This window comes from Corvus moneduloides, chromosome 16 (genome assembly GCF_009650955.1).
Source record: "Corvus moneduloides isolate bCorMon1 chromosome 16, bCorMon1.pri, whole genome shotgun sequence".
NCBI lineage: Eukaryota > Metazoa > Chordata > Aves > Passeriformes > Corvidae > Corvus > Corvus moneduloides.
In genome coordinates, this window is record NC_045491.1 from 6,899,779 (window position 1) to 6,924,831 (window position 25,053).

General features: G+C 41.5%; 1 protein-coding gene across 1 annotated transcript; it reads left to right on the forward strand.

Moving 5' to 3' along the window:
- Positions 1-115: 115 nt before the first annotated feature.
- On the forward strand, positions 116-23,102 carry WIPI2 (WD repeat domain, phosphoinositide interacting 2). The gene is given in 13 exon segments (XM_032126502.1): positions 116-341; positions 8,996-9,078; positions 13,922-14,091; positions 15,284-15,380; positions 15,954-16,051; positions 16,476-16,568; positions 17,369-17,439; positions 18,106-18,226; positions 18,989-19,015; positions 19,017-19,141; positions 20,177-20,284; positions 21,454-21,584; positions 22,398-23,102. Coding segments are annotated over 13 exon segments (1,311 nt in total). The 5' UTR covers positions 116-267; the 3' UTR covers positions 22,511-23,102.
- The last annotated feature ends 1,951 nt before the right edge of the window (positions 23,103-25,053 follow it).

Below are 25,053 nucleotides of genomic sequence, written 5' to 3' on the forward strand. Positions count from 1 at the left end.
CATCCACCGCCGGCCGCGGCGGGCCCGGCTTAGCTTCGGAGCACGTTCCGCGCGGCGCCGCCGCGCGCGCGCAGGCGCGGTGGCCGTACGGCGGCCGGGAGGGGCGGGAGGGCGCAGGCGCGGGGGCCGCTCCGCCGCCCGCCGCGTAAACAAGGGCCCGGCGGGGATGCGGCGGGGTCCGCGCGGTCGCGGCTGAGGGGCGCAGCCTTCCGGAGGTGTTTCCTCGTCCTCCCCCCGCCGGACGGGGGTGGCGAGGGCCGTCCCGCCATGAACTTGGCCGGTCAGAGCGGTGACGCCGGCAGCGGCCATCTGCTGTTCGCCAACTTCAACCAGGACAACACGTACGGGGGGCTTAAGGGGGCGGGCTGAGGGGGCCCGGGCCGGGGAGGGGGCAGCTGAAGGGACAGCGGCCTGGGGCGCCCTGAGAAGGCCTGGCCGCGGGGGGGGGGGGGGGCGGGGTGGGGTCTCCCCGGTGCCGCCCCGTCCCATGGCGGGGAGCGCCGCTGGAGCCGCCCCTTCCCGGGACCTCGGGGCTGCGGTGAGGCCGGGGTCCCCCGCGGGGAGGAGGGCCGGGAACAGCCCCCCTGTGCCCTTCGGCTTCAGTGCGGAGCCGCGGGGACAGGCCGCTCCTCCCGCGGGGACACGCGGCTGTGGGGTCGTGGCAGCGTGTTGCCCTCTTCCTCCCCCGGATCGCTCTCCTGGGGAGCTTCTGCTCCTGCTTGGGAAGCATCGCTCGCTGTTCCTTGGGGGAAGGGACGGGAGGAGGGCTCCTGCTGCTCCTTGGTGATGTCCAGCCCTAGGAGGGCCTGACATGAAGCCCCAGGTCTTCCAGGACTTGCAAAGACTTCATCCAAAAGTTCCTCGCAGCTGTCTTTTCATACAGCTATTTTATTGTCACCTGCTGTGTTAAAGAAGTGAGACAGGCTTGAAGGTATTTTTATGAGCCCATGCTACTTTTAGTTTTGCTTTTGAAAAGAGGCCTTTCTCTGATCCTTGGAACTGCACTTACTTGGGCTTTAGATGGTTCAAGCTGCACGTCTCACAAATTACTTAATCATTGCAGCATATTTAGATCAATTAGTGCACATTAGTTTTTATATGGGGTATTATAAAGCAGTATTTTTAATTTAGGAACCCCCTATTAGTTGGGATTGGAGCACCGAATATCATTTAAAGAAGGATTTGACTGTGTTAAATACCTGAGAGATGAAGCTGGGGAGTAAGAACCGAAAGAACTTGTACTCGAGAAAGGAGATTTTTTTTTTTTTTTAGGAAGTGAGTAAGAGGAAATGATCTCAGGCTGGCATCACAGAGTATAACCCATGTGTGTGGTGGAGGGTTTGTTTTTTAACAACTTGTTCTTTTTGCAAGCAACAATATCTTGCCCTCACGAGGGAGACCTGTGCCTGTCCTCAGCACGTCCTGTAGCATATGGGAGTTGTGAAGGTGAGAGGGTTATTTCTGGTGACTGCCAAGCTTGAGCAGAGTTACATCACAACAGGAGAGGCTCTGTTTGCTTTTGTAGGTTTTGTTGGGGGTGAAGAGATGAGCAATTGGAGCTGGATAGACTTGAGACAAGAGACTCTGGCAGTAAATAAGTTATGGTAAATGATGGGGGGAGCAGTAGTGCTCTGTGTATTTGTAAGTAAATTATTATCCATATATTGATTCAAGCCAGAGACTTTTGCAACTGCTTTTCACATTTTTTCAGTGAGTGCCATATAGATCTTTCTCTGCCCGTGTAAAACATGCCCAAGTTTTGCTCAGCTACCATTCATTTTTTACCTGTTACTGGAAAAAAAACCCAAGTCATAATAACTAGGAGATTTGTCACCTCTTTAGTCTGCAGTTTATGAAGGTCATTATATACATTTTTGAAGTTCAGCTCTGCTCTCCAGTGTGGCACTTCTGCATTTTCAGTTGCACCTTAGCTTTGTGGAGAGCTTTACGTACCTGAAGATCACTGAGTTGTGATAAAAAACCCCACTTATTTTGAACAAGACAGTTGCAGGTTGACTTGAGAACAAAGCCAAGACAAATAAAAAGAAAGCAAATATAACATAAACTTACCTAGGTGAGTTTTGGCTTGTACACCTTGAAATCTTTCTTGTAGGAGAGTGGAGGTGATTCCTTTATAACTTCGAGTTTATAGGGAGAAAAAAGGGACACCTGGCTAATGATTTCTTTCCTGAATTGTGTGTGTTACTGCACTACTTTTTCCATTTCATTTTTGTAAATAACCAAAAAATCTTTTTTGGTAGCTGGTTTGGGTTGGTGGTTTTTTGGTGGGGTTTTTTTTTTTTTTTTTTTTTTTTTTTTTTTTGATTTGGTGTTCTAATATCCATTGTGAATAAATGATGCTTTTAAAAAATGATTTATATATAAATCACCTTGAGATTAGCTGATGGGAATTTTGGTAATGTATCTTTTATGTGAGGCAGGCCTGGCCCGTAGATCTTTGCAATTACAGTTCTTGGACTACTTTTGTGTCATTTTTGAGTATTTGTGAATTCAGCTATCTGTTGTAGAAATGACAGAAATATCAAAAGGCTCCTGTTCATATTTTTGTCTCAAAATTCTGAGAATAATTTAAAAGGCCACTTAATTTGAGATTAATGAGGTGGTTGATGATGTGGAATAATCTTTTCTTACTAACAGTGTCTCAAATAAAATTCTCCAAGAAAGGTAGTAAGTATAAAACAAGTCTTGCAGATGTGTTTGTTAGCAGCTTCTCAGTGAAACACTTGTCTGATGTGGTAAGTGGCCCAAACAACCAAGTTGCATTCAAGTTCCTAAACTGAGTAGAATTTAGTGGTTGTGTATGTTCTTTAAACTGAAGTTTATTTGATTTTTTTTTTCTTTTTCCCCACCCATGATCTCTCCTAGTTTCTTGTTTGAGTTGAGAAACAAGAAGGCAGCTCTCTGGGTTTATAGTACACTATTCTATGTATCTAGGAGATGACAGTTCACCAGGTGAGAAGAGCTGAAAAGAACTTACTAGGAGTGACTTACACTTTCCCATGCTGGGCCTCAGCTCACCTCTTTTCAACTTTTACAGGTAACTGGAGCCCTTCTCCAGACAGGCAAGGTAAACAAATGTATATTCTTTCAGGCAGTATATGAAAGACAGGCTTTGTTTATGTCTGCCCAGTCAGTAGAGCTCACATCATGCTTTCAGGTGCTTCAGTAATTAGAAAAATTGCTGACAGACAAAACTGGAAAATAAATGACATGGGCTCATTGTTGTTACTACATTTAAAGCTTTTAACTTCACCTTAACGAGGTGCCAGTTCCACTCAGGCTTAACTGTGTCTTGCTTACCTCCACAGCAGAGCCAGTTCCTTGCCTTAGGAAAAGATGGGGCTTGTTACTGCTGAAAATAAGTGTCAAGCTAACTTTTCCTTGGTTTTATGAAGAGTTGGTAATTAGTTACTCTCTCCTGTAGGAAGATGAGCTTCATGGTGGCTCTCAGTCTTGGGAAATTGGATTGCTGGTAGTTAGGAGAATGTTGTCGTCATAAAAGTTGCTGTTGCTTTTCCCAGTTGTTGAAATCCCTGGCGGCTGAAGCAGATATCCTCTATCCTGCTGGGTTTTCCCAGACTTGGCTAATATTCATTCATGTGCACCGTGTGTAGTGACATTGTCTCTTGGAATAGTATCTACATTATTGCAAGTGTTGTCTTGCCTGTTTATCCCACATTGCCCTAAGCTTTATTTACATGAGAGTTTTGAGTTATTGGCTGGGACTGGAACTCTGCCTGAAAATGCTTCACCTATAATGCAGCAGAAGCGGTTGGTTTGTGGCTTCTCTTTGATATAATGTTTTCATTAAGTGAAAACACAGAGAAGGGTATTCTCAGAAGATGTTAGTGTGCTTGTTTTGGACGTAGCCCTTTCCCCCAGTGAATCAATCATTGCACAACTCTGCATGACTGGCGTTCCTTGATTGAGAGGCAGAAGCTCCAGCTTGCAGATCAAAGTGTTGCAACCGATCGGAATTCGGGTGTCCCAGCAAAACCCGGCAGTGGAAGCTTGTGGGTGGCCTCAGTGCTAGGTAGGTTTTACAGCTGTAGATCTTTAACAATGGATACTTGAGAAGAAAAACCCGAGTGCAGTTTGTATTACCTCAGGGAGAACTGCTAAAACTGAGCACAGATACATTTATGAAAAATTAAACACTTCACAAACTCATAGAGCTTTAAAACTCATAAGGGAAATGCTAATGGATTAGAAGTTTGTGACTTTTTAAGCAAAGCATAACTTCAAGAACCCAAAGCTTGTATGTATCTATATAATAGGTAAAACTTTCAATCTTTAAACTGTTGCACAGGTGTTCTTTGGAAATACTTGCGAGTGGTGTTCAGGTTCAATTTACAAATACGCACCTACTTCCCCCACCCACAAAAAATAACCCCACCAAACAGCCTGCTTGTGAAATAATGCAAGTGGGCAGACTAGAGTAGTCACCTTTTTTTAAAAAATAAGTAATCGTGTGACAGCATTTGGAAACAAAGTAGTCACTGCAGTTTTAAAAACACGCTCCTGATGAAAGGGAAGAGGAAACCTTGTGTTTGGACTTCTGAGGAAAACACTGGTGTGTACCTTATTGCCAAGGACTTCTTCAGGCTCTGCTTTCATTTATGTCTGGAGTTACACAAGCCATGTGTATGTCCGTATATTTCTTCTTTCCAATTTAATTCTGCCCATTATTTCCCAAATAAATCAATTTCATTCTACATTGTGAGCAAATGCTGCTGTCCCTATATACAACCAGCATGCTTTGTGTCCCAGAAATTGTATTCTCATTCCCTTATTCTGTGATGTTTGGGTCTCAGTAGTAAACTGCTTGTGGTGGGAGGAACAAGGGTTAGGTGCTGAGCATTCACTCCTCTGCCTTTGTTTCTCCTAGGTTCAGGAGAAAACACCCGTGATCCTTGAGGACAGGAGAGCTCTCTATTCCAAGGAGACTTTAAAGCTAAACACAGACCAAAAAAAGGAAGGACCGAGCGGTCACGTAGCTCCTACACTCAGGGAGGATAGCTGAGAGAGACAACCGTATGTTGTGTTTCTTGCTGTTGTTGCAGAGGGCACAGCAGCTGAGGGGGGCTGGCCAGACGATCTGTTCCTCAGTGTGTGACCATTTGGATGGGGATTTGGCCCGAGAATAGTGATATTTACTTGGATTATGGACTTTCTGTTGTCCCAGCCTGCATGTTAAGTGATGAGCAGGCATGGTCTCCTTTTGCTGTAGCAGATTTAAGTCTGTGGGTTTTCTTTTAATACAAGAATAATGGGAAAATCTCCTGTGGGTTATCAGAATGTTGCTGACAAAAACATTGAATGTATGAAGTTCTGTATCTCTTTTCCAAATAATGACCTTTGATATTAAAATATGTCCATGAGATGTTACAGCTTTGGTTTCAGCAGATATTTTGGAGGGGGAAATAAAGCAAGGTACATTTCCATAGTAATTCCTTAGCAATTCTTATGTCTTCATTGATTTTTCTTTTATTACTATTATTTTCCGCCTCTTCATCGTAAGCCAAAATGTTTTGTCTGTGGAAATTTACATTGGTTTTGAAATGAGGTGGAACATTAGTATAATGAGACTGTATAATAATGAAAGTAGGCTTAATTAACCAGTTATTTAAAGTAGTAATGACTTTTAGAGTCATGTTTATGCTGCAGCTGCAACTGATTTAATCTTTGAGAGAGCTGTCCTTGTTAGGAGCTTTCTGATTAATGTAGAATATTTCTGATTAATAGTTAAGGTCCTCTGCGATATGGAAAGGGAAAAACTGGTTTTCTTCCTTCTGTATGTATATTAAAGAAACAAAAGAAAACCTTAGGATTCTAATCCAGCTGAAAAAACTTGTTTCTAAAGAGCCAGAGAGATTGAAGCAGCTGATTTCCCCCTTTAGGTGAGTGCACTTAGAGTGAGTGTCAGCATCTTCCAATGAGTGTGTGAAATCTCACAGCACTGTTTGCTTGATGAAGATAGTTTTAATTATTTATGACAGCCACTCTTGAAAATACTATCAAGATTTATGTAGTCTGGGATCAGACTGCAGCATTATCTCTGGAAAAAGTGGGTAAACACAGTTCCATGAATCATGGCTATATTGATAATTTTGTACTGAGGAGACAACCTTCATGATGAAATAGCTCAGAGTCTACAGTCTAAAGTGTGTAATAGAGGCTACATAACAGAGCTAAAAACCCACATGTCTGTGGCATAATGTTAGAAGAAAAAAGGCAGTTTTAGAGAATATTTATTTTATTTTCAATTTCAGTCTCTCATCAGCTTCTGAAAATTAGGTGTTATAAAGCATGACACCTACACTGTGAAAGGAGCTTCTGATAAACCACAGCAGCTTCTTGTTAGCCACTCTCTATCTGAGCAAGAGCTGAATGGCTTATTGATCATATTTCTTCCCCATATGCTTGCACATTTTTTTGGAGGTGAGGTAATTTTGGCTAAGTCCTTGTTTTGTGGATTTGGCCATTTAGGTGGCTGTGGGATGTCTTAAGGCTAAGTGTAATATCAGTGCAGGGGAAGATGGAGATTTAAATCACTGTGATTATGCTGGTATAATTCAGCCTAGTGGGTTCTATTACATGTAAAAAGCCTTTTTCCAGTAGTTTCATAAGAAGTAATTTGAGAGTACATTTAAAATACCAAGCCAACAAAGCAAACCCTCCAAAAGCAAGACAGCTGTTCTAGAAGAAAAAGGGGTTATTTTGCAGTTACACTTGTACACTGAAATGGGTTTAATTATCTTGACTTGAACTGCTTCGTGTAAACAAATAATTTGTGACTTCATCACTTCAATCCTGAAATAAATAACAAAAAACAGTTGTCATGGATGGAAAGGTCCATTCTATGCTGCTGCGTTTTGGGTTCTCCTCAGTCTAATGATTTTTATCGTGTACACAGTTCTTTTTTTGCCATTGTCTTAAGCTCATTTGAATGAGGTGTAGTCATAGGACAAGAAAAATGGGCTTCCTTACTGCTTTCAGTGATCCTGTCAGTAAAACAGTGATTCAGCAGTATTCTGTATTTACTGTAAGTACAGTTCAGGAATCAATTCTGCCTAGTAATACAGATAGCTGCTGTGTGGAGTTCTCCATGAGGAAATCATCCTGTGTCTTTTGTGGATCGTTCATATTGCAAAGGAGTCTTGTGACTCCATTTATTTTAACGCTGTGGGACTGCTTGTTACCTTTGAAAAGTGGACAGTTTTAATGTCATTCTTTGTCAAACTTTCTTTTGAGGAAAGCAGTATATATAAGAAAGCTGACTTACTGCTTTATTTTACCAAATTAGAGTTTCAGGAGGGTTTTTTGCACAGAATGTCCAGTTTTCATTGAGTTGTACGAAAGTAGTTGAGCAAAACCACTGAAGTGTCTTTGGTGATTAATCAGATAGAGACTGCTGAACATACTGATTTTGGTCTGAAGGAAAATTAAATTCAGTATTTCTAGGGTGAGTTAGAGGAGAAGCAACAAATTTTGTTTTATGATTGCTTCTCTATCTTTAAGCCTAATATGTTTTTTTAATATCTTGGTTATTGAATCTGTGGAATCGAATCTCTTGCCTGCATGGTGCAATATTTTAATTTGAAGGTTTAAACCTTCTCAATATTATTTCCTAACCAGATTGTGCCAGTTGTATTTTCTTCTAGAAGAGGAGATCACACCATCCTACAGAAGTTGATTTTGTAGCTTGGATGTTAATTTCACAGGGGTGAACTATTTGAGGAGCAATTTTTAATCTTCTGGGTATGCTGAAGTTTAAAAAAGACTCACTTTGGAGCCACGAGTGGAAAATACAGAAAGAACGTGAAATGTAGGAATCTTCATTGTATTCCAAATGCAGCATTAATTGTTAGTGCATCTGAATGTAGAGAATCATCTTGCTGAGTTCAGGAAGGCATTTGGCAGGCTGACTGGCAGGGTTGGATTGGAGCTCTGTGTTGAATGACTTGCCACAATTTAGTGTATCAAAATGTATTTTATTGGAATTTAATTAGTTTTTCCTTCATGTCTCTTGGCAGTTAGAAATATATGGACTATAAACATACTAATGCACTTCTGTAGAACTGTATTGACTGTTAATTTTCTTTATCTGTGGCATAAAATCGTCCTCCACATGGGGAGGGGAAACAAGAATGAGCCATTGTCTGCTGCCTTGATGTGTAAAGACCTGCAAGACAGGCTAGAGGTTTTTCTAGCTTAAAATTTAAGACCTGCCTTTGACTCTGGCTGGAAAAGCAATTAACTGGTCTGTGAGCTAAGTGTGAAAATTGAGTAATGGAGGAAAGAAGGGGTTTTAGTTAGTTTTTTAGTGTTCTGCTATTGTTAAATCTCTTTAACATCAGTGACTGGCACTTTTTAGAGGTGCCTCTGATCAAAGATTCAGTATGAGTATTTTGTAAGACTGAGACCTAACAATGGAGGTGCTAGAACATCATCACCTAAAGCCAGAGAAAATTAGAGTTGGCAGTTTTTAATTACTTTTTTTTTAATGTGAAAACTCTTTTGGGATGCTTGGGGACGGTTACCCTGTGAAGAACAAAAATCCCCAGACAGCTCAGTTTAAAAGGTCTTGGAGGTCACCTCTAATGATGAGGACAATGATGTAATTGGTTTGCATTACATTATCAAGTCATCATCTTTCCTCCACACTGAAGCTTTTAGCCTGTGTGAAGAAATCACCGGTGAGAATTGGGCAGTAGGTTCACTTTAGGCTGTGAACTGTCATTTCGTAAATGTGAAGCAGAATTCCACATCCAAATTCTGTAATTCTGAAGCTGTTTGGTCTAATCAGATTTGAGGACGCTATCTGTGTCTGTTGTGGCTTTTTTGGACAAACTTTTCATCGCTTTCCTTACTGAGCTAACCCAGCTGGAGGTTTAGAAAGGGGTAAGAATCTGTCCAAGGGTAATCACAGCTGATGTCATTCGTGTTCCTGACTGGCTTGTTTCTTTTGCAGATCCCTTGCAGTTGGCAGTAAATCAGGCTACAAATTCTTTTCTCTTTCTTCTGTGGACAAATTAGAGCAAATCTATGAATGCAGTGAGTATCTTTTTTTTTTTCCTCTCTTTTTTAATCCCCTCAGTTGGCTTAATGTGGGAAGAATAAGAAATGTTTCATTTTTTCACAGGTTGTTTGAAATTGGCCTAAAAGGAACCTTGAATGTAAATATGACACAAATACAAAGCAGTGATTGAGGGCAGGGTACAATTATAAATCAGTTCTGTATTTAAATTTAGCTGGTATAGTGTGAAATTCGAGAATAACGAGAACTCTGCTTTTCTAATTTTGAATCCATTAGACAGGTTACATAGCAGCTGGACATAAAAAGAATAATTTACTCATGAGAGAGTGTCTTTTGGGTCTTTATACTGGCTGTTGGGGCATGGAAGCACTGATAATGCTTTTATCAAATAAGAAAACAAAGACTTCATTATATATTTTTCTATCCTAATATTTTCTGGTAGAAAATTATTCTTTAACGTGATAGCTGCAGGCTTGCTCATCCAAAAGGGTGAATAATTCAGATTCCCAACACTGATCACCGTTGAGTAGGATCTGAGATGAAATGGAGGGAAGCCTGAGGGAGAAGTGGTATTCCCTGTTCTGCCAGCAGTTCATAGACTTCCCTTTTTTTTGGTGCTAATAAGTCAACTATGAATGCTATGCATGCTTTCTTGTAAACTCCATGTGAGCAGGTTGGTACCAACTGCTGTGATGTCAGCATTTATAGTGGGGATCCCATGACAGAGTTGTCCTCAGACTCCATTCCCAAAGTGACCTGACCCTGTGGCATCTTAAGTTTGGAAATGGGGTGTGATTCAGATCACCTGTTACCTGGGATGACAGCCTGCTTCTGTACACAGTCAATGGAGAGAAGTAATTGTGAGGTTCTAATTAGGTACCTGTGGTCAGGTTAAACTGTGTTGCAGCTACATCTTCCTATTTGAGTCATGGTCTGGTTGTACTGGTTAGTAAGTGGCTTGGATTCCATTTTCTGCCATGTAGTTTATGTGCCTGACCTCTGCAGTATGTCAGGCACTTACAGTATCTGGCCTGGTATCACCCCAGGAGACTCGGTGAAGATGATTCCTGTTACACAAGACACTGAAAAATATCCCGAGAGGTCGGCTGCACTGTGCAGGACTGCATCTTCTGGGTAGCCCTTGAGAGAGAAAGTACAGGTTGGATAAAGTGCCTTGTTCAACATCTCACAATAACCTGATAAAGCAGTTGGAATTGGAATTTTGACCTGCTGATTGCAGTCTTGTCTTCAAATGGCTCTGGGATGCTTGTGTTGACTTAAACTCTTTGATATTTTAAGTTTTCTGAATGTTAAGTCCATGAAGCTGAGCACAGAGTATGAGGTAACATTTAGTAGAATGTTTTGGGTTGGAAGGGACCTTAAAGATCATCCTGTTCCAGCCCCTGCCATGGGCAGGGACACCTTCCACTGTCCCAGGTTGCTCCAAGCCCCTTCCAACCTGGCCTTGGACACTTCCAGGGATCCAGGGGCAGCCACAGCTTCTCTGGGCACCCTGTGCCAGGGCCTCCCCACCCTCACAGGGAAGAATTTCTTCCATATGCCTAACCTGAAGTTCCCCTCTATGAGTTTGAACCTGTTACTCCTTGTCCTCTCACTATGGAAAATTCAATGGTTTGGCCTGTGGAAGCCAGACAGTCTTGGCTCAAAGCAGGTCGAAATACTGAGAGCCGTTCATTTTCTTTGTATGAGTCAAATAATGTTCAGTCTTGGACTTGCAAACCATGCCTGTTAAAACTTGATATGAGGGTGGAGGGCTTCCTGTGCATTGGGTACCTCCTTTCCTCAAGGAAACATATCTTGAGGCCTCCCAAACATGGTGCCTCCCACTTCCCAATTTAGTTTAAGTGGGTCTAAAGACTTTTTGTGTTGAGTGAGCACTGTTAAGGACCCCTCCCTCTCTTCTGGAAGATTGATCTGCTAACTCTTGTGTAGGTGTTTAAACTAAACTGCAGAATATGCCTCAGCTGTCTTGGGTTTGAGAGAAATAAAAAAAGCCATGGGAGATTTGGCTGCTCCCATCACTGACTTCTCCTGTGACTGCAAATCTCCTGACTCCCTGAGCAGTTGATCCCACTGTAAAAACAAGCATTAGATTGGAGAGTGCTTTAAGGCTTAATGAATGCTTCTAACATGCTTTATGTTCTTGGATTAAAAATGGAATAAAGGCACAGCTGATCATAATCTAGCTGGCTCTAACCAGCTCTTGTCTGTGATGCTACATGCTTGTGTTTATGAAACTAATCTTGTTATGTGTTTGCTTGTTCTCCCCTCGATGCTGAGACTTAATTTGTTTTGCAGTTCTTTTTGTTGTTACTCTGTTTTGAACCTGAGTTTCTGGCAATGCTCAATTGTGTAGTGTAAAGGAGATAATATTAACAGAAGAAAAAACCGTGAGTAGCAGCATTGCTATAGGGCTTTAGTGCTGCTAAAGGTATGATTAATTCAGGTCAGCTGAATGTAGGATGGGCAGTATAGCCTGGTACTCTCTTGAATAGGTGCTGTTGGGAAGCATAAACTACTTGGCAGCTGTGAAGAGATTTTATCTCTTCTTCCTGTTAAAGGAAGACAAAGGAGCAGGGGTGCATCCTGTATTTTTAAAGTGAATTTAATTAAATGCCCATCACAATGTCTTTCTGTAAAGGTAACTGTCTGTATTGTAGTCTTTTTATGGTGAGGCTGAAGGATTATCAATACCTTTGAGGCATTTTGCTTATTGAAAATTTTTTCTTCTGTCTGGTTGCTTAGTTGTTGATAGTGCTCTTCCCTGTGTGCCTTCCCTGCTGCTCACCCTTCCCATCACAGCAGCATAGGAGAGCACTTTTTCTATATGAATCCCTGCTGCTGTTCCTCTTCTGAAATACCAGTTCTCCTGCCTGCCTGGGAGGGTGACAAATCCCAGAAGCTGTGTCTGAACACTGCTATCCCTGGATGGGGAAAGAAGCTGTGCTCGCCCTGGAGCAGGGAACAGTCAGACTGTGGATTTTGGGTCTCTGTGTGCTGGTCTTCTGACTCTTGTAAAAGGATGTCATCATTTTGAAGGAGTCCAGGCTTAGATGGAGAGCTGATAACCCATCCTGTAAAATATTTGAGAGTCTTTTATGTAACTACTCTGATTCAAGGAACACAGACCTCTGCATTTCAAAGTCTCTACATACATTTATTGAAACAGATTTTTGTGTTTCTTTTTCATGTGTTTTGTGTAGTATCGGGAAAATGGAGAACAATTCCTTGAAAACAAAGTAATTACTAAAATGCATTATCTCTGTTGCTCAAGAAAATTGAATTTTCAAAGCCTCTGTGAGCTATTATGTCTTCTCTGGAAAAGTACTGTATTAAATACAAGATGCAGATAAAAGTCAATTATGTTGCATGGAGTACTGAAAGTGCATAGTGTAAACCTGCTCCTTTTTCATAAGCAGGCTGTTTCTCTCAAAAAAAATGTAGAACATTAAATATTTTGTGTTCATTTTCTTGAAATAAACTGCCCAGAAAAAGCGCTTTGAAAGCAGACACGTCCCACACTGATAGCAGTGTCATATTCTGAGAATGTTGAACAGAACTTTTTCATGGAATTTCTGTCACTGCTGATGGGAACAGTGCAAATTAATTACTTAATGTTTCTCTTGGCCAAAACAGAAGCCTTCAGAAACAAGCTCTTTTGGGTTGTTTGGTTTTTGTTGTTGTTTGTTTTTTTTAACTGGCAGTTTTATGGTTTGGAATGTGTTAAGCATTGAGCTAATCCAGAAGCTGACTCCTGAAAAATTTGTTTTGATGGATTAAGGCCAAAGGCTCAAGTCCCTTGTCTTGATTGGGTTCTGTAATGAAAGGGCAGGTGTAGCCCATGGCTGTGAAAGAGGTGCAGAGCATGGTAAAACCCTCTCCTGCTTCTTGCTGCCTTGAAAACTGTGTCTGCTGTGTCCCTGGGGCTTTTGGAGAGGAGCTTCTGGGGATGGGAGAGGGAGGCACAGATACCAGGATAACTGGTGGTGGGACTTGGCCTCCTGCCAGCTTGGTCCAGTGCTGGGGTATAATCAAATGCTGTGGAAGTGCTTCTTTGCCAGAGATCCTGCACTCTCCTCCCTCCTGCTGTCTTCCTCACGCAGGGATTTGTGTTCCTCCTTTGCTTTCAGTGCTCCCATGGTAGAACACTTGGCAAATCTGATGTTTTATGGCTCTGCATGAATACTGGGCATCAGTGATTCCTGCACAAATTGCTCTTAGGGCCTGTCAGGTAAAAGATGGTATGTGTGAAAATGCTAATTGGTGGCTTCAGCAGTCTTGTGGCAAATGAGGTTTACCAGCTTTTTTGAGTACTGTAACCTTTCTTTCTTCATGGAGAGGTATATGGAAATGCCAGGGGTTTGGGTCATCAGAAACCCTTGCATACTTTAAAAACAAAACCCAAATACACCCACAAAAAAAGCCTAGGAAACATTTGCTTTCCTAGATTTCTGCAGAGATAAAAAAAGACTGCAAAATTCTGGAATTGACAATTTTCTGGGTTTCGTAGCTTTGGGGCTTTTTTTCTGTTGGATTCTGGGCATGGGGGAGTAGACACTGTTCTGAAACATTAACTTGTGTGACACCTTGGGGAAGGGGGAGGAAATCTTTGGAAATCAGCACTCACTGTGTAGATTTTCTGCTTTCAAAGCCTGTCCCGTCTCCCACTTTGACTCTGAGCTGTTGTGGCAGAATGTTTGTGGTGTTAGGCTGTATTTTTACATAGACTGAATCTATGATTCTGTGATTTTCTTAGACAGTATTTCCTGTTGATGTGCATCACTCTTCCTCCCCTGAAATCTCCCTCTGTATTTTTCCCTCGTTCCTGTGATCCCCCAGCTGACACAGAAGATGTGTGCATTGTGGAGAGGCTCTTCTCCAGTAGTCTGGTGGCCATAGTTAGCCTTAAAGCTCCACGCAAGCTGAAAGTTTGTCACTTTAAGAAGGGGACAGAGATTTGCAACTACAGTTACTCCAACACCATCTTGGCTGTCAAACTCAACAGACAAGTGAGTAGTGATTTTGCCTAAGTGGAAATGTGGGAAAGGGGCTGTGGATCTTACTCTGGCACTTCCTCTGCTGATTGGTGTCTCTTCCTTTGGTGACAGAATTGCTATTTGAAATTTACTTGTGCTTTTCCAACTGTGGCTTCTGTATGGCATCTCAGTACTTGTATTTGGTTAAGCATTTTTGGTTCTATGCTTATGTATTGACATAGGAAAAGACCCTGAGTAACATGGACATGCTTTGAATAGGAGGTTGGACTAGAGACCTCCTGAGGTCCCTCTCAGTGTGAATCATCCTTTCATCCTAAATGTGAAAGTATGTGAGACTAACAATTTCTCTTCAGGCCAAAATTTAAAGTTATCTATTAAATTCTTAGCTTTTTAAGTACTGTTTGCTGAATTCTTCTCAAAAAAATAAAATTTTTTTAAAAGGCACTCGGTGAATTTTTTGAGTTAAGTAGCTGGAAGTATAGTTCACTGTATTAATAAATCATTAGTAGGCTCTTCAGCAAATTACAGACTTCTCTGTCTTAGTCAAACTAGAGAGAATGGCATCTGAAGGAGAAAATCTTAATGTCTGTCTTTGCCCCCAAAAACTGAGTGTGGGAGGAGGGGTTTCCTGTTTAAAGTCATGAGAGAAATAGTGGCTAATTTGATTTCTGGCACAGGGAGTTAGTGTTAAATGAGTAATGTCTAGTTAGTCATCCGTATGTAGTCTACAAAGTGTAAATGAGATTATGAACTTAATAAGAGTTTAAAAAAAAAAGCCATTCACAAATGGTTATGGAGACATAATAGGCTTTATGAATGGTTAAAAAGTCTTGTCTGTTTTCCCTGTTTAGCAGAAGCAGAAAGTAATTTCCATTATTTACACATGTAAATTGGTACAGAGTAAGAATTAAGTGAAGTTTTCTGGCTTGCTGACTTAAACTAGTAATGGGAATGACTTCAGTTTGCACTGGTGAGATTGAGGGAAGTGGGGTGCACTGGTCAGTTCAAGTGACCACATGCAGTGTGTGTGTCAAGAGCTGGATCTTGTGTATCTTCTGTCAGACTCCTACTTCTCATCAGGTGGTACAGCCTCTTCTCTATTGGAAGGTACCTGCTGCATTTTGGCATAGAATTTTTTTAGGATTGATAAATACATATAAACTCCATTTCCATGTCAGCATTTTGTCCTCTTTCCCTTTTCTAGCGGCTGATAGTATGTCTGGAAGAGTCTCTTTATATACACAACATACGAGACATGAAGGTATTACATACAATCAGGGAGACACCTCCCAATCCTGCAGGTAAATACAGTGGTAGAATCAGCAGAACTCTGAAAAGTGCTTTCTGTGTCAGTGTATGAGGTTCCCTACAGGGAACTGTTGTGTTGTTAATTCTGCTTTCAAATAAAATAACAAATACGAGTGTTGTCTGAAAGCGTACTTGTTTGATCCAGCTGAGAACAAGTAGCAGCCTCTGCCTTGCACTGCATCTTCCCAGTATTTTGGTCTCCTGGAGTGGTTGTGTTGAAATGTTAGAAAAAAACAAGAGAGAGAAAAACTGGATTTTGACAGCACTTGGTCTATTAAAGACTTTGTCAGGTTAATGCTTTAGGAATCATGGCAGACACTGGGAAGTTCTACTGTTTAATCAGTTATTGCAACTCTCTTGCTATTCTTCCTTTTCTGTTTTATATTAAACTTATGGTAAATAGTTGAATATGTATTGCAGGTTGACTCTGAGATTACTCGTCTTTGGTTCTATTTCTGTTGATAATTTGAGTTATTTTTGTGACACTTAAGCACAGAATCAGAAAGTTTTACTGCATAGGTCTTGGAATTTGCCTGTTTCTAATTCTGTTTCTGCATCCCTTCTAGGGTTGTGTGCTTTATCAATAAACAATGATAATTGCTACCTGGCCTATCCAGGAAGTGCAACTATTGGAGAAGTACAAGTCTTCGACACCATCAATCTAGTAAGAATCTTTGAATGCTGTTTTCACCTCTAAAGATGCAGATTTTGAAAGTTACTTAACTTGCTCAGAGAGGAATTACTGGACGCTTAAGTTTCTGTGCATCAATTTGCAGCACCTCTTGCTTCACAGAATGTCAGCAAAGAAAATACAACTGCTAATACTAGATTTGATGAGTAGAATTGGGCATCTGGGTGGAACCAAGTAATTTCTATTTGAATTGTCTTCCTGCTGCTCGTACTCTCTATGCATATGCTGCAGTGATAATTTTATGTACTTAGCAGTTACTGAAAAAGTATTGAATCTGTTGTCCGTAAAGTAAGACCCATATTTGCCTTGAATGTGCTTAAATATGCAGTCTCAAGCTGCACACATGTAGCTTTTAACCTGCACTGTTCTAAGGTTCTATTTTGTTGATTTGCTGCAGAGAGCTGCCAATATGATCCCAGCTCATGATAGTCCCTTGGCTGCTTTGGCATTTGATGCAAGTGGTACTAAACTTGCCACGGCCTCAGAAAAGGTAAGGGAGATTTTGATTGCCTTGCCAATATTGATAAAAATCAAATTTGTTGTTAAGTATTTTAAGTTTGTGTGTGCCCTGTTCCATGTGCAAGTGCCAGAAAAGAAGGCTTACAGTTACAATGGGAAATCTGAGTTAAGATCTGTTAATGATATTTGACACAATTTCCGTGCTGTGAAACGTTGGATAATAAGGTTATTTAAATAAAACATTTTAATCTGGCTGTAATTAGGGCAGTCCTCTGAGTGTTCCTCCCTTTAGTGCAGGATGCTTATTAGAAATTAGTTGTCTTGTTTTGATGCTGCCTTCCTAATGAAAACAAGACAGTTAAAATCCAAATAGAGAGAAGTGCCTCGCTAGTCTTTGGCATGCGATGACAAATCGTTCATGAAATGTGTATAAATTAGAGAGTCTGAAGCCTCTGCTCTTTGAGTAATAAGCGTAGACTATAAAGGTATAACTGATCGCATCTGATAAAGGCACAAAGACATCTCCAAGTGACTGCACTCGTGGTACTTGTCTAGTGTGGTCGTTTTCATGATCAAATATGGTGAGAAGGGCTGGTTTTGATGCACAGCTTGTTCTCTACATTAGTAGCTCCCACCTCTTGTTTCTGTACTCTTCAAACACATCCTACAAACAAGCTCCATAAATACTTCGTATAGTATCTGGGGTGCATCACAGCAATGAGTCACCAGCAAAGTGGTTTGCTGCTTCTAGTTGTACTCTGCTTGCTAGAGCTAATACACAATGAATGAACTTGAAATGAAAAATGATTTTTTTTTTTTTTTTCTTTACAGGGGACAGTAATAAGAGTGTTTTCCATTCCAGAGGGACAGAAACTCTTTGAATTCCGAAGGGGAGTGAAGAGGTAAAGTTCAGCTGGGTTAATTACCTGATGCTCATTCCTTATGGTTGATTTCCAGTATGTTCAGCAATTGAGCTGGCATCCTGATTTTTTGCTTGTTTTCATCTTCATTCATCCCTGCATGTATGCTTATAACAGTTTTCAGCTTGAATGTTTTCCAATTTCATTCCCTTGGACTTGACTATTCTACAAATCAATCCTGTCAGAACTGTACTCCCTCTTGCCTTTTAAAAATTTATTGGTGAGGGAACTTGTTTAGAGTGGGTCACCTTTTGTAGGATATATTGTATTCTTAGGGCAATTGGAGGCAGTACATCTAATATTCTCACTCTCTTCTAAATCCTTCTCATACTGTGGCCATTGATAGCCATTGTAAAATGGTGGTGTGGTTTGTGGTAACAGTAACTCTCTAGTTCTACTCTACTTTATACAGGGGTAAGACTGAGTTCAGATTGTTACTAATTGATCCCATATCTGGTAAACATCAGAGCTGAACATCATTAATCTTATGCTTGAGTAGCCTCAAGAAATTATCAGAGAATTCAGAATACTAATTATTTAAGAGTTTTTTTCTTATTTGCAAAGTAGTGGTGACTTTAGAAACCTGCTTAATTAAGCCAAATACTTTTACTTCATTGTTTTTCATCTCTTTTTTTCTTTTTTTCCCAGGTGTGTGAGCATCTGTTCATTGGCTTTCAGCATGGATGGCATGTTTCTGTCTGCATCCAGTAACACGGAGACGGTGCATATCTTCAAACTTGAGACTGTGAAAGAAAAGTAGGTTTCAAAGGTGCCTTAGATTTTTCAAGGAAAAGGTTTAGAAGTTGACTGTACTCAATAGGATGAGTTCTCCAAAGTGTGGAGAGACTTCCTTTGAACACTTCTGTAAAGTAAAGGGCATAAGAAGTCACTTATGAATCAGCAACTGCAGCTGAGCTGTGTACTGTTCTCCCACTGAGTAGAAAAGGTGTTTTTCTGCCAAAGAGAACTTGGCCATCCTTCACAGAGGAGTGTGGAGCAGTTTTAACGTTTTCAGTTACATTTGTTTCACCTCCCCTGATATCCATATGGGAAGAGCTATCTCAGCAATGCCTTCCAGCTGCATGTAGGGGGCTTTAAAAGGCACCAGGTTGTAAAATGTTCCTATTTATGATTTGAGAGGACAGTCTTAATTACATTTCAGTGGAAGTTATTGGAAACAATGATTTGCTTAGTGATAAACAGATTAATAAAATCCTGAAGCGTGGCGCTTCCCAGTAGATTCTGCTCTTGTATAATGAATGTTATAAAATGCAGTCTTAAATGCAGAAATATCAGTTTACAATCAAGCATGCTTAAATAACAGGCTGAGACTGTTGGAGGACACATTTTGTCCTGCAGCACAAATGAAGTGCGTTAGAATTCTCAAGGGTGTTAGTTATTTCTGAAGAGAAAGAAGCTGCTTAATATCTTTAAAAATAAAATGTTTTCAAGTGTTTGCACAACTTTTCTCTCTAAGGTGAAGGCAAAGTTGGTCACTTTTCTCTTCTAATTTGTAGACCTCAGGAAAGAGCCTACAACCTGGACAGGTTACTTTGGAAAAAGTGCTGATGGCCTCAACGAGCTATCTGCCCTCTCAAGTAACTGAGATGTTCAACCAGGGTAGAGCCTTTGCTACAGTCCGTCTGCCCTTCTGTGGGCACAAAAACATCTGTGCACTTGCCACGTGAGTACAGAAATGGAGCCTGCCCTCCCCACCCTGCTGGCTTGTTTGGGCTCTGGAGAGGCAGCCACTGTAAAACACAACTTCATCTGCAGCAGAGCACCTGTGATCATTCCAGTTAAGAGCAACGTGTCAGAGCTAACACCTCACAGTCATGAGAGAGGAGGAGGAAGGGGCATAATATTTGGATAGGAATAGCCCATTTCTAAGTGTTGTTTAGAGATGTCTTCTAAAGGTGTCTTAATTTTGGAATAAGAATACTGAGAACAGACCCATGGGCTTTTATGGCATTTGCTTCCATTAGTGCTGTGGGGAATGATGCTGTATGTTGTTAGTGAATTGCAAAATTAGGCAATCCAGCCTAACCATTAAAGAAGTCTTTGAAAGCAAGTTCATATAATTCTTGTCTCTAAAACAGCGTAGCATTCATTAAAGTTAATTTTTGAGGGACTAAATCTAATCTTTTATGCTGTCTTCCTCAAAGGCAGGTCCCATTTGGCACAGCTACCAAAGCAATAAGATGAGCAGTAGTAAACTTATTTTGTGGAGGTTTTATAATTTTTATGCTAAATTGACTTCATGTCTGTACTCTCACTCCTCCTGATCTCAAAGCACCCCTTTAAGCAATAATTAAGCTTTGGTAACATTTCTCAAATAAGTAAATCCTTCCCGTTAGAATATTCGTCTCTGGAGTTGCACAAAGCTTGATAAATGATGGTAACTTCTCAATCTGTTTTACTGAGTCACATGTAATTGCTTGATTCCTGTGGCATCCTGGTTAGCCCCAAATGTGGTTATGCTGTAATTTTTTTACACACAGTCTTTCCTGGGTGCTCTAACTGTTAACAGCATTCCCTGTCTAGGAGCAAAAGTGCGGAAAATAATGCCTTAAAGTCATAGAATCGTTTAGGTTGGAAAAACCCTCTAAGACTGAGTCCAACCTTTAAATCATGGGAAGGGAAGGGAGTGTGTATGCTATTTAATAATCTGTTAATTCATAATCTGTTAATTAATAACCTCTCCTCTAAACCTTTCTAGAATCCAGAAGATCCCTCGTTTGCTGGTGGGAGCTGCTGATGGGTATCTCTACATGTACAACCTAGACCCCCAAGAAGGAGGCGAGTGCACACTAATGAAGCAGCACAAGTAAGTCCACATTAGCTGAGAGCTGTTGTATTTTATTTCTTCTCAAAATCCAGTTTGTTCTCAAACTTAGTTCTGTTCTAGAAAAGTCTAATTTACAACAGCTCATTTCTTCAAACTAATCTTTTTCCAGACCTCTGATATGAATGAGTAACTTCAGAATCCCCCCTGAGCCTCCTTCTAGGTATCCACTACACCAAGCACCGCTTTACCAGCAGAAATTTAACCCTGTCCCAGTGCAGGGAGGGATCAATCGCTGTTCTCTCTGTGCTCCTGTTTCCTCTTGGCACTTTGAGTTGAGTTACTTAAACAAGAACTTGAAACGAGTGACACCGTCCTCTTCATCAATAAATGAAGTGGTTACAAACATGAGAAAGATCTTACTCTGACTTCACAGAGGGGAAACTGGCCTATGAAATTATCCCTGTTCTCTCTCTGCTGGTGTCCTTATTAAACTTCCTTTTGCATATAGGCCAGGCAGGTGCTGTTCTGTAATAGTACTGTAGAGCACTTAGAGAAATAGGACAATGCACTGTTTTCCAGTAAGAGTTGGCAGGAAAAGCTGGGGTAATACCGTCAAATTACTTGATCAATCATAGAATTAAAGATAATAACTCATGATGATAATTCAGGTTTGCAGCTTTGGTAAACCTACAATTATGGTCAAAAATCATGCATTTATCTGAACATTTTAAGGCATGATCTCTGGTTAGGGATGAAGTAAAGCCTCATAGAGAGAAGCTTTTACCAAGCTGTTAATCTTTGAAGTGCTCTAATTTTTTCTCTAGAGGGTTTTCTAGTATCTGTGTATGAAGCAACCGCTTCTGCTGTGGACAGAGCTCAAGACAATCTATAATATTGCTGATTGGAATGGGGTTTTTTAATCATGCAGTCTGTTTTGAGTCGTCTTTTCCTACTATGAGCTACTAGGACTTAGATCCTGATGCTGTGTCAGAAGCAAACACGATGCTGATGAGTCTTCAGAGAAATACCAAGTGTTGTCAGGTGCCGTCTTGCCAGGCCTCTGAAAAGGAGGGACCAACTTCCTCCTGTTGCATTTCTCTATATATTATTCTTGCACATCAGATGAAATATTTTCCTGTAGCTGCCAGCTCACGCTGCCTTGTGCCCAGGCAGATCACCTCTCCAGCTAACCCCTCTCTCCCTGGCAGGCTCGATGGCAGCATGGAGCCCGCCAACGAAATTCTGGAGTCTGCATCCCACGACCGGCCCTTGGTAGCGCAGACGTACAGTTCCGCTGTGACTAAAGGTACATACGTGCCTTCCTCACCCACCAGGCATGGTAAGGAGAAGGCTGGGAATGGGGCAGGGAGCACCTCTGCCTGTTGCTTCCTTCTAGATGGCTGCATGAGCTGGTCCACGTCCGCACCGAGCTTTGCGTAACCGCGCGTGTGAGGTGGAGCCTTGGTGAGCAGTAGGAAAAGAGCACTTGTGGTGTGCAGTAGCTTTCTGTAGCTGGATCACTTGTCTTTGCTGCTTTCTGGGTAGAACTTTTTCTGGAGTTGTGGTTGATTGCTGTAGTGATAGTTTCAGTACTTGCCACATGGTTCTTGAGGCAGTTCTGCACCCAGACCTTGTGCAAAGCATCTGAATTATAGCCCTGCTCCCTTTTTAACTTTTTTTTTTTACAAAAGGTTGATAAATTCTGCAATTGTTCCTTTATGGGAACAGCAACCTTTTAGCCTGATTCACTGCTCTGTTAAATCAAGAGGATGAGAACTTGGTTAATGCTGCAGCTCTCCAAGTCAGTGGAGCTTTTGCCACGTCGGGCACCCCAGTTAGTGCCTCGCTGCAAAGGGAGGACAGTCAGCACATATCACGTGTGTACTGCACTGCGTCAGTGGAGACTGAAAACATCAGCCTGCCCAAAGCTCCAGTATGCGTTGCACACACACAGGAGTTTAATTTTGATCATGAACTGCTCTTGGCTTTGGAGAAGCACAGTAGTGAAACAGAGTCATGATAAAAGCAAACATAGGGTGGCAGTGAAACTATTTCAAGTAATGCCTGGTACTTCAGCTCTCCTCATTCACTCTGGATCCAAGCCTTAGTTTGTTGCTGCTGATTCCCCAACTCCTTGTTCCTTTCTCTCCAGCCTATACGGATGACCTGGGTGCTGTGGGTGGAGCTTGCCTGGAAGATGAAACCAACTCACTTAGATTGGACGAAGACAGTGAGCATCCCCCCATGATCCTTCGGACAGACTAAACTTGGACCTGCGAACTCACTCCTGAAGCAGAGAACACTGGCTTGATGTTTCTTGAGGAATCTCGTGTTATGCTGCTATGAACTTTGACATGAGTTGGGAGAGAGGATGACAGACTCTTACAGTTTTAAGTCGTAGCTGTAGTTCTAATTCTATACAATTGGAAAAATATATGGTTTTCAATTCAGTGGCTTTTAATCTTGCTTATCTATTTTAGCTGTGTTTATTTTTTTTGTTGCCAAAACCTGCTGTTTGTGCAGCCCTCAGAGCCTACTTAGCTTTGCATGCGTTCATGTGCCAAGCAAGCATACGAGGGGGAGAGAGAGAAGCCACTTTATAACAAACTCAAGTTTGTATTTTTTTTATATATGTATATAATATTTAGCCTATATAAGGAAGGAGTAGAGAAGTGGTTCTGGAAGCTGAGACTAGTTCTGCACTGACAAAGGTCCAAATGGTTTCCTGTGCATGGGCTTGCAGGCATACCTAGTGACTGACATGCAACCTTTCAAATGCAATGGCCTGTTTTTTTGGGTTCTCCCTTCCCTTTCCTGGACCATTTTGTTAATTAAAATTCCTTCTGAATGTTGTGTATTTGTGGGACTGTTCTGTTTGTTGGGATGGAAAACTGGAAGTGTTTCCCTGCGTAAGGATATAGAATATAGAAAGTGCCTTTACAGGGAAGGAAAGGAATTGCTGCAGGAAGAAAAGCTAGAATTGAGGGAAGGATTGTTAGAGAATCTTGTCTGTACACCTTTGGTACTTGGGTGTCTGTAGCCTGTAGCAGCTGATGAGCTTGTGGGTTTTTGAGAAAAGACTTGGAATGCACTTTCTTTCTTTCCTGTAGATTGTCCTATTTTCTTGGCAGAGTAGCAATAACCTTTTTTTATACTTTTTTAAATTATCCAAAGCAAGGATTCTGTCAGGCTGGAGGGAAGTCCCTGTAGAGTTTGGCAGCCCCACTCTATAAACAGCCTTAAGGTTTCCTGCTGGAAGGCTCTCAATTCCTGCTTCTTCTCAGTCTGGGGCTGAGTGTAGTGCTCTAATAGTGAAAGTTCTTGATTTTTTTTTTTTTTTTTTTTCAGATACTGATGTAAATATAAATGATTTTGAAAATTTAATTTACTTCCGGGTTCTCTACTGCTGCATAACAATGCTTTTCTTTTCTTTGGTTTTTTTTTTTTCCATTTCCCCACTCATCAGAGTACCTCTTGCGATACACTCAAGGACTGGTTGTTTCTTTGGCAGTTTTGGAATAAATCCTTAACTGCCCTGACACTGTCTAGGGCTTTCCAAGGCTGAGCAGTGCTGCAGACTATTTTTAGGGTTGTAATGTGCCTTCTCTTAAGTCTTGGATAACAGTTATTGAGCAAGTGATTAGTGAAGTACTTGGTGAGTGTTACTTCCCTTTGCCAAAACGAGCCTGCTTTGCCTTCTGTGTAGCAATGTGGGTTGTTTCCTTTCCCTCTACTGACTGCTTACAAAGAAGTAAATATAAAAAGAGGCAAGAAAATGGCAGATCTTGAGAGGAGGACAGAGGCTGAGTGTTCCAGCTATGTGTGAACTCCCTACAACAACTACGCAGTGATGTTCTTTTAGGATTTGGTACCATGAACAAGTCTTCTCTGGAGCAATAGCAGGCAGTGGGCTCTGTCCCCAAAGCCCTGTGTGGGCTTCCCCTGCCTCTGTAAGTACAAAGAAGGTGGTAGCCCCTGCCAAGAGAGCTCTGTCAAGGAGGCTGCTGTGAGTCTGTGTCAGTGGAAGGTGTTTGTACACGAGCATGTGTGGGAGAGAAGGGTTCAGGCTTGTTTATTCTCTGCAAACCCTTGACTGTCCGAAGTAGTCGGTTGGAGTGGCTTGTGGTGTCCTCTCCAGAACCCAGCACATTCACAGCAAGCCCCTGAGTCGTGCTGAAATCTTGCTTAGTCTCTTGACTTTAAGGTCTGGCTGACAACTCAGTTCCATGGTCTGCAGTTACTTATTTTATGTTCTGCTTTACTGCTCTCAGCTTTGCTGTGATGTTCCGAGCTGCAGAGTGAAATACAAGTCTTGAAGTAAATATAAGCTCAGTGAGCTTTGCTGGCAAACTGAACCACCCAGGAGATGTCTGCTCATTCCAGACTAAAGCTGGTTAACATTCCTGATAACATCCTTGGAGGCTTGGCCTAGACTCCACAAGCACAGTTAGCAGTAAACATGCACCAGCAGCACAGGTCTGCTAAGCACACAAGTTTTACAAGTCTTGAGTGTAACAAAGGCCATGTTACACCCCTAAACGTAATTACTAACTTTGTTAAAAACAGAGAACATGTATTGTACTAATTTTATTCCCTTCTTAATTTTCATACCTTATTTTCCACAGGTGAGTTGGAGATCCCATATTCACTGTATTTGTGTCTTCCGTACGCTGTAGCGTGTTCCTGCTCCTGAGCCACACACTGTGGAATTGCTGTGCCCTACTTGGTTCACTCTTAAATAGAAGCTGAAAGCCAGTTAAAGTATCTTCTTGCTGTTGTAACTGGGAAAATCTTTTTATAGAGCAAAA